Here is a 12,479-nt window from a genome sequence, read left to right as displayed (position 1 = left end):
AGGTAACAAAAGAAAAAAATAGATAAACTGGACTTCACTGATATTAAAGCACACTACCAAGAAAGTAAAGAGACAATTCACAGTATAGGAACATCTATGTGCAAATTATGTATCTAATAAGACATTCATATATAAAGAACTCCTATAACTCAACAATAAAAAACCAAACAACTTGATTCAAAAATGGGCACGGGCGATGAAGAGTGGCCCCCGCTTGCCGCAACTAGAGAAAGCCCTCGCATAGAAACGAACACCCAACACAGCCAAAAATAAATAAAATGTAAAAAAAAAAAAAAAAAAAAATGGGCACTGAATAGACATTTCTCCAAAAAAGATATACAAATGTCCAGCAAGTACATGAAAAGATGCTCAACATCAATAATTAGGAAAATGTAAATCAAACCACAATGAGATACCATTTCCCACACATTAGGATAGCTATTATCAAAAAAAAAAAACTCAGAAAATAAATGTTGGTAAGGATGTGGAAACATTGGAAACCTTGTGCATTGCTAAGATGAATATAAAAATGGTGCAGTCAAGGTGGAAAACACTTTGGCAGTTAAACGAAGACCTACCATATGTCCCCAAAATTCCACTCTTAAGTATCCAAATCAATTGAAAGCAGGGACTCAAATAGGCAAAAAGTGAGAACCACCCAACTGTCCATCTACAGATGAATGGATAAACAAAATTTGGTATTCAGCCATAAAAAAGAAACATTCTGATATATGTTACAACAGGGATGGGCCCTGACAACATAATGCTTAGTGAAATAAGCCAAGTACAGATAGACAAACATTGCGTGACTCCACTTATATTAGGCACCTAGAATAGGCAAATTTATAGAGACAGAAAGTAAAACTGTGTTTACCAGAGGCTGGGAAGGTCAAGGTGGAGTTATTGTTTAATGTGTACAGTGTTTTTGTTAGAGACGATGAAAAAGTTTTGGTTATAGGTAACAGTGACGGTTATACAACACTATGAATGTATTTAATGTCACTGAATTGTACACTTGCATATAGTAAAGACTATGTTATATATGTTTTACCACACTTCAAGAAATGGTTACAATGCTTTGAAAAAATAATTTACATATATCCTCTGAAAGACAAAATTTAATTGCCATGATGTTTGTTAGTAATTTTTAAATAAAAAAAGAGCTGAGCCCTCCAACAATAATACAAATCACCGATAGTGCTTTACTTACCCGTTTGGGGCCACTAAAAATCTTTCTGGTATTTTCCTTTGATTTATCTCCTTGTTTATTTGGGGGCTTCTTCACATTTTCAGGCACACCAGGCAAATCCTCTGTAAAATCCAAGTTTTCTGAAATGGTAATCAAAACTAGCTAGCTTTCTATTATTTCAAATTATCTACCAGACAACCTATGAACATTTTGAGGAGAAAGAAGCATATTGTGGGGAGAAAAAAAAAGGAATAAAAGCACCACAGAGTTGACAAAATACTCCAATGATATTAAGTCTCATTCTCCCGTGCTCACTCCCTGCTTGTCCCCTACTCTAAAAGAAAATCAGAAACCTAGTTGCTGTGTATGTGCTCCAGTTTCACTGGCAAAATCAATTCTTTTCCAGAATAATTTGTTCTTCGAAGTTCATATAACTGCTAGTTATCTATCAACATTAACACTGGCATGGTCTAGTTTAAACACACACACACACACACACACACACAAACACACACACACACATCATCAGGTGATATGCACCTGTAACATTTTTCTAGAATTTAAGTACACTTAATCATGTTGGCCTTCAAAGAATGCCTGCTTACATCTGAAGAGGCCACATTTTTAAAAAACCCCAAAAAAGGATATAGCTATCCTTGGCAAGATACAGAATGACCTAGTACAATGTAGTTCAGTGGTCTGTGGTACTACCACAAAACTAACCAAAGGATTACACTAATTTCCAAATGGCTATATTTTTTTCTAGCCTAAACAAAAACAAAAAAGAAAAAAATAGTAAGGGGACTTCCCTGGTGGTCCAGTGGCTAAGACTCCACGCTCCCAGTGCAAGGGGCCCAGGTTCGATCCCTGGTCAGGGAACTAGTTCCCATGTGCATGCCACAACTAAGAGTTCGCATGCCACAGCTAAAGATTCTGCACGCCGCAGCTAAAGATCCCGTATGCCGCAACTAAAGAGCCTGCACGCGGCAACGAGGATCCTGTGTACGGCAACTAAGACCTGGCACAGCCTAAATAAATAAATAAGTATTTTTTTAAAAATAGGAAGACTTGGGCTTCCCTGGTGGCGCAGTGGTTGAGAATCTGCCTGCCAATGCAGAGGACCTGGGTTCGAGCCCTGTTCTGGGAAGATCCCACATGCCACAGAGCAACTGGGCCCGTGAGCCACAACTACTGAGCCTGCGTGTCTGGAGCCTGTGCTCCGCAACAAGAGAGGCCACGACAGTGAGTGGCCCGTGCACCGCAATGAAGAGTAGCCCCCGCGCACCGCAACTAGAGAAAGCCCTCGCACAGAAATGAAGACCCAACACAGCCAAAAATGTAAATAAATAAATAAAAATGAACTATCAATTCCCCCCTCAAAAAAAAAATAGGAAGACTTTTCTCTGTCCCAACCCTTAAAAATGTTTGCTGTTTCATACAGTGTATGAAGACTCAGATTCCAACTTTGGATATATCAATCAAACAGTCTCTCATTTTTAAACATTATTTGTTATCAACATGATGTTTTTCAAAGGGAGCCTAATGATTTACGATAACTTGCTATCAAGGTTAGGATAAGAGCTAAGAAGGCTGTAGCAGAACTGGAGCTCAGGTTTCAGTACATAATTACTAACCATCTTCCTGAGAAAGCAAATGTAAAGCTGTCTACCCAGTCATATCTCAAGTGACTAGCAAGGCTGCAGCAAACTTCAGTTCTTCAGAAGCAATTCAACACAACGTTGCATTCTGAAAATACTCTTATTTTTTTGCAGTGGGGAGTAAGGCGGGCTCCTAGGGGCTACTCCTGTGTAATTCTAGCTTTAGCGATTCTAATCTAGCAAACCTATTTTTAGGCCAAATGAAGCAAAATGGTAGGTAGCCTCAAGTATGATACACTCTATAAGAAAATCTGTATGTAAGAATACTATGGGATCTTTAGTTGCAGCCTGTGGGCTCTTAGTTGTGGCATGAGGGATCTAGTTCCCTGACCAGGGATCAGAAGCCAGGTCCCCTGCATTGGGAGCATGGAGTCTTTTTTTTTTAAATTAATTAATTTATTTATTTATTTTTGGCTGCACTGGGTCTTTGTTGCTGTGCACGGGCTTTCTCTAGTTGCAGCGAGCAGGGGCTACTCTTAACTGCTGTGCGTGGGCTTCTCATTGCGGTAGTTTCTATTCTTGCGGAGCATAGGCTCTACATGTGCGGGCTTCAGTGGTTATGGCTCACAGGCTCTAGAGCACAGGCTCAGTAGTTGTGGCGCACAGGCTTAGTTGCTCCGCAGCATGTGGGATCTTCCTGGACCAGGGCTCGAACCCGTGTCCCCTGCATCAGCAGGTGGATTTAACCAACTGCGCCACCAGGGAAGTCCTAGGAGCGTGGTGTCTTAAACACTGGACCACCAGGGGAAGTCCCTACTATGATAGTTCTAATTCACCATAATGACTCTTGTTCTATGACCCTAAAAGGACAAAAGCTCTATTTAACAAGTAAACTGATATAGGAAAACTGTATTTGGTTAAATACAAATAAATATAACCCCTGTATCCCAGAGGCTTTCACATACTCTTCGTCGCTCAACAGTCAATCCACTTCACAAAGCCCTTGTCAAGTAGTGACTTACTCATAGCAAAGCTAACCTATTTCTTTTGTTTGTCTCTCAGTGGAGACTATCAACTCCTCAAGGACTTCAAGTCATTACTGGTCCTACTATCTTAAGGGACAAATTAATTTTTCACTGGTAAGAGTGTATAAATACTTAACTAGCACTTTTTAATTTTATTAAGTCAACTTACGAGGATGATTCTTAAGATTTAATCTTAACTTCATAAATTTAAGATTTCTTTAGAATGTTTTTTAACATTTATTGATTAGGCTTTTTTATTTTAATTTTCTAATACTTCCCTCATTACAACCACCTAGTATCAATATAGTTCTAAATGACCAAAATCTATCCTTATGTTTCCATTGCATTTAGTTTTTCAAAACTGAAATATCAAGATGTTCATTATCCCTACACACACACACACACACACACACACACACACACACACACACACACACACACGGACACACACTAAAATTCTCAAGTGCTAATGGTAGAATTAAAATACAAATATGAAAAGACTCCCCAATTTACAAACTGGTTCCTTACAAGGTGGGACTTTATTAACATTTAAATGCTGTTATCTTTGGATAAGGTAATCTTTGGCACTAAATAGGTACTCCTATTAAAATTAAATGTAGTAACAAGCTAAAACTAAGTATCCAGGAGGAAACTAAGTAGCTGTTACTTAAGCCTGAAAAACACGTTTACTTGTAGTTTTTTTTTTAAGTCTTACCTGCATTATTAGTACTAGACTGACTGTCCTGGGAATTATCACTGCTTTCTGGAGGAGGCTGCAAGGAGGGTGATGGAGCCGTTTTAGATCTTTTTTTGTTTGTCTTTCTTTCCACTTGACAGTCATCATCTTCATCATCTTCACTTTCACTGAGATCATCAAAGCCAAAATACTTAATTTTGTAATTAGAACTCCCAGAACCTCCTTCATCACCTCCTGTCTCATCATGATCTTCAAAACCAAAAAATTCAAGTTTAACATCTTTTTTAGACTTAGTATTACTAGGTCGAAATCTAGTAGTGGTCTTAGACGTTGCAATATCTGCTTTTTTTCTTAGCCGGCCAGCTTCTCCCAAATCTGCAGGAGTTGATGCAGTGAACTCATCCATGCTGCGTTCCATAGTATCCTGTATGGTAACATTACAAACTGACAAGCAAGATGGATGTAAAACAGTATAATCTCTAGTCCGTCCAACCGTCCCTCTAAAACTGGTCCCACAACTTACACTGCCTTTTTTTGCCTGATTCAGGCCATCTTTACTTGATTCACTGTTTGCTTTGGCTAAGCCCTGACTGGTGCCGTCCATTAGCTTATCAAAATTTGATGCTCCTTGTGAGGATTTTGCTTTATTGGCCCTACAATACGTCCTACAGTTGCTTGGCCTAAGAACCCTTTGCATGATGTCTTCCTCAATGGCTTCATTTAGATTTTCCAACCGATTTTTAAAATCCTCATCCTTCATCTCCAAAAGAGGATCACTATCCAAACTTAAAATACAATCTTCTGATCTGCTATCTTCAAAGTCATTATCCCATTCATACAAACCAGTTCTTACAGATCCCTTGATTGAAGATGTTTCTGATGGAGATTCTGACCTTCTTCCAAGCTGGGAGTTCCAAGTATCATTTGTTTCTTTGATTTCATCAGCTTTGTATCCAGAAGCCACTGTTGTTTCTGCATTGGGTTTCTTAGTACTGTCTTCAGCATTTTTGTAAATATGGTGACTATTTTTTTCATGTTCTTCACTAAAGTTCTCCACTTTATCTATAAAAATGACAAATAAGTCAAAGGATAAAAATATGAGTGACAGCAATATAAAAGTTAACAAATAAAAGGGACATTTGGTTAATTAATAGTACAATTATGAAAAAATTGCAAAAATTTTAAATTGTGAAAAAAATAAATGTTTATATATCTGATAATTCCCCTTCCAGTATACAGCTCTCATGTCTTCCAGTGACCTCTCCCTAGGCATCCAAGTCCCTTAAAATTGTTACCCTAAACTCAAGAGATTTCAGCAGTGTTAAAAAACAGGATCAATTCAGAATGACATATAAATAACTCAGCCAAACCTTCTAAGACATACTATGGATTTTTCAAATAAAAATGTTTAATCACTGTAAAGCAATTATACTCCAATAAAGATGTTTAAAAATTATTTAATAGAACCTTAACAATGTAACACAATTAATGAAAACATTCTGGCGGTGTCTATTCCTCTGGGGTAGGGTTGCCCATATGGCATGCCAGCTCTGTCTAGAAACCTGTTCCAGGGTCAGGTTTCTTTATTTCTGCTTTCCATTCTTTTTTCTAATGCTAAAAGCCATACAACTTCAAGGCTCTTTTTTTTTTTTTTTTTTTTAAACAGTGGCTCTGATGCCTAAGTTACATGGCTACAGTGGTTATTTATCCATATCAGCCAGTGGTAAATCTTAAACTGCCTACTCATTTTGTACTTGGGAAATTCATTTCTGTTGTCTTTAATTTTATCATCAGAAATATTTTTAAAATTTTTCTAAATGAGATGGAAATGTGATTCAAACTGGTACTACAATTAATTCTCCAAGCACTTGTTAGTAGGAAAAGTCGGGTTAAATGTTTATGCCAGGGGCTTCCCTGGTGGCGCAGTGGTTGAGAGTCCGCCTGCCGATGCAGGGGACACGGGTTAGTGCCCCGGTCTGGGAGGATCCCACATGCCACGGAATGGCTGGGCCCGTGAGCCATGGCCGCTGGGCCTGCGTGTCCGGAGCCTGTGCTCCGCAACGGGAGAGGCCAGAACAGTGAGAGGCCCGTGTACCGCAAAAAAAAAAAAAAAAAAAAGTTTATGCCAAATAATAAAATTACCAAAAAACAAAACAAAACAAAAAAAACCTACATTTAAGAAAAGTCATTTACAAATCTCAATTAACAAACCATCAAATAAAAGCAAAGGGATGCTTTACATGAATTCACTGTACAATTTTTAATGCTACCCAATGGGTGTAAATGTAATTTATATTTACCTACCTCTACAAGGCAACTAATTTATAGGTATACCTGTTTTATTCTTGGATATTTTCCAACCAAAGGCAAGGAACTATAGTTTTCATAATCTCAGAAGTACCAAATCAGTAAGTATACAATACTGAAAAGCGAAGAATTAAAAGCTGACTCTGGCATCTGATACTTTCTTAAAGGGGCAGAAGCAAAGCCAAGTTTAAAACCAAACCTGAAGAAATGATACCACTGCTCTTATAACAAGTGGAAAGAGCACTAGTAGTTGAATTTGGAGACTTGTGTTGCCCTAACCAACTAGCCCTACAGAGCTCAGGCAAGACCCTTAACTTTGGGCGTTTTCCTGAGGGCTTCAATTTCCTCCTGTGCTCAAAAGGGAATCCACTGACCCATACTACTTTACAGCATTATTAAAGGAATTATTTGCTAAAAAATGACTATGGGAATGCTTTGCATGCCTAGCTATACAGACGTCTATGAGATGTCACTAAATGTTATACCACACCACTTTTATAGTTACATAGCATTCTACTGTCTTAATGTCACAAAATTTATTTAAGCTGTTTCTAATTGTTTTATGTAATAAACATCCTTCTGACTTAAAAAAAAGGTTATGTTACAGTAAACTTTATTATCCATGTTTTTAAAAATTACTACTTCAAGTTTTACTTACCACTCCCATTTCCCCTAAAGTCAGAGAATATGTGTTGTGTTTTAACAGTTACTATTCTCATGGGCTGCCTTTCATATGTAAATCTAACTGTTGTGAGTATACCTTATAAATTTAAGTGCAAAGAATAATAAAGAGCCTTAGAGAAAGAAGTATTATCACTAAAAGTTATGTCACTAGTAAATACAATTTATTCATGTATTCAATTATATAGCATAAACAAAGAAGTATTATCACTAAAAGTTATGTCACTAGTAAATACAATTTACTAGTAGAGAAAGAAGTATTATCACTAAAAGTTATGTCACTAGTAAATACAATTTATTCATGTATTCAATTATATAGCATAAACAATCCTACAGATTATTAAAGTATATTATATAATTTTTAAACTTCAGAAATACACTGCACAGATAAAAACTAACTTAATCAACAAAGAGTTCTACACAAGAAAAGCTATCTAAGTTTTCCACAACAGTATTCTGATATGTAAAATAAATACTTTCTACAGTCCTTCATCATTTAGGTCTTCAAGAAATATTCTTAACTATACCTTCAGAAGAGAAGGCAAGGTTATCTTGTCCTAAAATGCAAAATAGCAATTACTTTCAACTGCCCTCCTTCCTCAAACATCCCAGCTTCCTTGTCAGATAAACTCACTTTATATCTCAAAACATCAAGGGTGGGGAGGGGAAATAAAAATGAGTTGGTTTTTTTTTCTTTTAAAATGGCTTTTATTGAGACACTTTTAGGGCCTCTGCAACATTTCTACTCTTCTTTATTTCCAGTTCTTAGGTGGCTAAACTCTTTTCTGTATGCCAACAAGGCTCACTCACACCACCTTAGCAAGGAAGCATACTCATCTATCTTTGCTCAAATGTCCAACCTGGTATGCCCCCACACCTCTTTTTTTTTGTAAACAGAGAAGATAAATATCAGTGTTTACTCTGTTTTAATCTAAACCAGCTATATAAACAGTAATGTATTTCTAGCAAAGGTAACAGTTTAGGAGTTAAATGGATGAGTGTCAGCTCTGCCACTTAGTGGCTAAAATGACCTTAGGCAAGTCACCTTAACTTGGGACAGGGACTTCCCTGGTGGTCCAGTGGTTAAGAATCCACCTTCCAATGCAGGGGACTCGGGTTCAATCCCTGGTCAGGGAACTAAGATCCCACATGCTGTTGGGCAACTAAGCCTGCACACCACAACTACTGAGCACGCAGGCCAAAACTAGAGAGCCCACGCACCACAACTACAGAGCCCATGCACTCTGGAGCCCACACACCACAACAAGGAGCCCACAGGCCAGAACGGAGGATCCCACGAGCCGCAACTAAGACCTGACGCAGCCAAAAATAAAATAAAATAAACATTAAAAAAAAAAAAAGAAGTTGGGACAATTTCTTCATCTGAAAAAACGAGCTAATAAAATCTGTCTCAAGGACAAGTTGAACAGATAAAAGAAGATAATGTATCTAAGGATGTATGCAGGTTACAGAACATCACACAAATGCAAATTATCATAGCTGTTACAACTCTGCCACATATAAAATGTATTTTTAATAATCTTTTAGTGAGACATTTCTTAGTGGAATTTAACCTGTATGTTCATCAATATTCCCTTAGGTCCTGTGTCTATCAGCTTCAAGCAAGGAATCCGAAACTACACTCTAACGCCTACTGTTCTTCCTCAGCCTAAAGGGTGAAGATTGGATAAGTAGAAAGTTTTTAGCAGAAGACTTAGCCTAGCGCCATCTGCAAAGATACTTAATAAATGCTTTTTAATATCACTAGATTTTAGTATCACTGGATAGGTACTCAATCTTTTGCATATTCGGTATTACACAAGGGAGGGAATTTAGCATAATAAAGGCTATGTGGAATTTGAGAAACATGGTATTGAACCACACAGCTAAAACTATAACTAGATGTGTAAAAATTTGGCAAGTCGAATTTCCTCTCTGAGCCTCATTCTGCTTATCTAAAAAACAGTAAGCAACCTCACATTAAAGATTAATTAAATGCCTATTATTCCCTTAAGATTCTTAATTTTGAAAGGAAATAGATGATTCCCTTAAAAATAAAAACACATCAGTACTTGCAATAATATGAGTATATATGGGTTTATGCAGGATAATAATCAGGTGGGATAATTTAAGGCTTCCATGCGTAAAGCGAACTCTGAAGTATTTAAAAAGTGGGAAGGGAGGTTTGATCAGAGATTTATGAAATGATTTCATGGGTTCTGCAAACCTTGTGACACTGTGTGAAAAAAATGCCTGTGCACACATTTTTCAGGGAGAGTATCTATAATTTTAGCCGGTTTTCAAACATTCCAAAATACATTTTTTAATTGGTAAATGACAAGAGAAGGAGCAAAATATCTGTGGGAAATCAGTATATGTTAATTGCAGAATTTCAAATCTCTATGGGAAGGATTATTCAATAATGTGTACTGGAACATCTTGTATCTTTAACCATAAAGCAAAAGAAATTTCATCAAAATTAAATGTCCATATATACACTACCAAACATTAAGGTAGATAGCTAGTGGGAAGCAGCTGTATAGCACAGGGAGATCAGCTCGGTGCTTTGTGACCACCTAGAGGGGTGGGATAGGGAGGGTGGGAGGGAGGGAGACACAAGAGGGAAGAGATATGGGAACATATGTATATGTATAACTGATTCACTTTGTTATAAAGCAGAAACTAACACACCATTGTAAAGCAATTATACTCAAATAAAGATGTTAAAAAGAAAATTAAATGTCCATTAGAAAACCACTTAATTTAGGGAATTCCCTGGCAGTCCAGTGGTTAAGACTCCACACTTCCACTGCAGGGGACACAGGTTCGATCCCTGGTCAGGGAACTAAGATCTCACATGCTTCAGCGCAGCCAAGAAAAGATTAAAACACACACACACACACACACACCAAAAAACGCTATTTAAGAGAACTACCATACCAGAGAGAGAGAGAAAGAGAGTGAGTGAGAGAGAGTGTGTGTGTGTGTGTTTGTGGGGGTGTGTGTGTCTGTGTGTGGGTGTGGGTGGGTGGGTGTGGGTGGGGGTGGCCGGGGCAGGGTGGGGGGTTGATTACAACTATGTAAAGAATGCCCCAACTCAATAAGACACCCAATAAAAAGTTAAAATAGAAAAATGATCAAGAGACTTGGACTTGACCAGTCACTTGATAAAAAAGGATATTCAATAAACATATAAAATATAAATATATTAAAAGGCACTGACATTCATTGGTTATTAGAAAGATGCCACTGAAACCATAATGAGATGCTACTAAACAACCAACGAAAGAGTTAAAATTCACAGTGCCAAGTATTGCGGAGGAGGTAAAGCAACTTCAACTGCTCAGAATGGAAATGGGAACAACCACTCTCGAATTATCTACAAAAGCTAAACATAACAGTTATCCTATGACCCAGAAATTCCACTTCAAAGTACTTACCTAAAAGAAATGTATGCATATGTGCACTAAATGACTTATTAAACTTAACCATATGAAACTTCCACTTTTAAAATAATCAAGTATTCGCCATTCCACGTGGTTCAACATAAGGGAAGTACACTTATGACGTCATTCCAAAACAAAGAAATATAAATATCCATTAACAGTACAATCAATAGTGGTCTATTAATACAAAGAAATACTGCAGAGCAATAAAAATAAATAAAACTACATTTCTGTAGGAGTATATCTTAGTACAATCACTACAGAGAGCAATTTGGTAATACTTTTTAAAATTAAAAATGTACATATGAAAGAAATAGACTGACCCTGAAGCAAGCTGTTTTATTTACTCTACAAATAACTCTCCATGAGTATGAATAACATAAGCAACAAGGAACATTGTTTCCTGATTTCTGCTTTCATAAACAATACAAATATCTATCAATAAAGAACTAACTAAATTATCATACAACCACATGTCTGAATACTACATAGCTGTTAAAAAGAATGAGGCAGGTCTACAGATATGGTTGCCCTTAGGGAAAGGGATGACAGAAGGATAAAGGGAAAGTCTTCCATACCTCTTGAATTTTATATTGTCTATAGTCTATTCAAAAGTCTTAAAAGTAAAAATTAACCAAAAAAACAAAAAAAAAGTAAAAATTAACAAAGGTACATATTAAGTACCTTAAACTGTAACAGTGATCCTACAGTTATCTTTTTTTTGGAGTGCTGAGCTGTTAAAGAATTATATTTATGGGCTTCCCTGGTGGTGCAGTGGTTGAGAGTCCGCCTGCGGATGCAGGGGACACGGGTTCGTGCCCCGGTCTGCGAAGATCCCCACATGCCGCGGAGCGGCTGGGCCGGTGAGCCATGGCCGCTGAGCCTGCGCGTCCAGAGCCTGTGCTCCGCAACGAGAGAGGCCACAACAGTGAGAGGCCCACGTACCGCAAAAAAAAAAAAAAAAAAAAAAAAAAGAATTATATTTATGTATGAAATACAGTGTCTGGAATTTGCTTCAAAATAATCCACTGTTGAAAGGGAGTAGGTGGTAATAAAAATAAGACTGACTATGAATTGATGTTTATTGAAGATGGATATACACACACACCTGTGTAACTGTATATACAAACAGCATATATACTACCTTCACCCTTCTTAGAAGAAAGTGAAGATATTTCCTTTCACTTTTCACCAAACCCATCATTATATAGATAAAGAAAAGGCAGCCCAGAGAGGCCAATGACGACAAAGGCTGCCAATTAAACCAATGACCAAGAGATCTCATAAAAAGAACCATACCAAATTCTAATACACATTACACTACCTCTAGTGGTGGCTGCTGAAAATTGAAATACTAAAGCAGATAAACCATCTTAACCCACATTAATATAAGAGGTCTAGATGAGATGAAGAGGTTAAAATCTAATGTGTTGGGCAAATTGCAGTGCGTATCACCTGATGTGCTAAATACTAAATTTAAACAAAAACCTCTGACTTCTAAGGCGACTGTACAGATGATAGAGAAGTGGCTTTGGA

The 12,479-nt window shown here is 37.3% G+C and overlaps 1 protein-coding gene across 2 annotated transcripts in view; it reads right to left on the bottom strand.

The window, feature by feature from the left end:
- Positions 1-12,479, bottom strand: part of WAPL (WAPL cohesin release factor) — a 77,318-nt gene that overhangs the window by 46,942 nt on the left and 17,897 nt on the right. Inside the window, exons 3-4 of one of the 2 annotated variants that reach the window (XM_019925749.3) lie at positions 4,528-5,571; positions 1,211-1,329 (exon numbers count right to left, since the gene is read on the bottom strand). In XM_019925749.3, coding sequence (XP_019781308.1) covers positions 1,211-1,329; positions 4,528-5,571 — 1,163 coding nt within the window. The remainder of the gene's footprint in view (positions 1-1,210; positions 1,330-4,527; positions 5,572-12,479) is intronic. The other variant, XM_019925750.3, reaches the window with a different exon arrangement.

This window comes from Tursiops truncatus, chromosome 16 (genome assembly GCF_011762595.2).
Source record: "Tursiops truncatus isolate mTurTru1 chromosome 16, mTurTru1.mat.Y, whole genome shotgun sequence".
NCBI classification, from domain to species: Eukaryota; Metazoa; Chordata; class Mammalia; order Artiodactyla; family Delphinidae; genus Tursiops; species Tursiops truncatus.
Note: the sequence above shows the minus strand (reverse complement) of the source record. Positions and strands in the feature narration are given on the sequence as shown.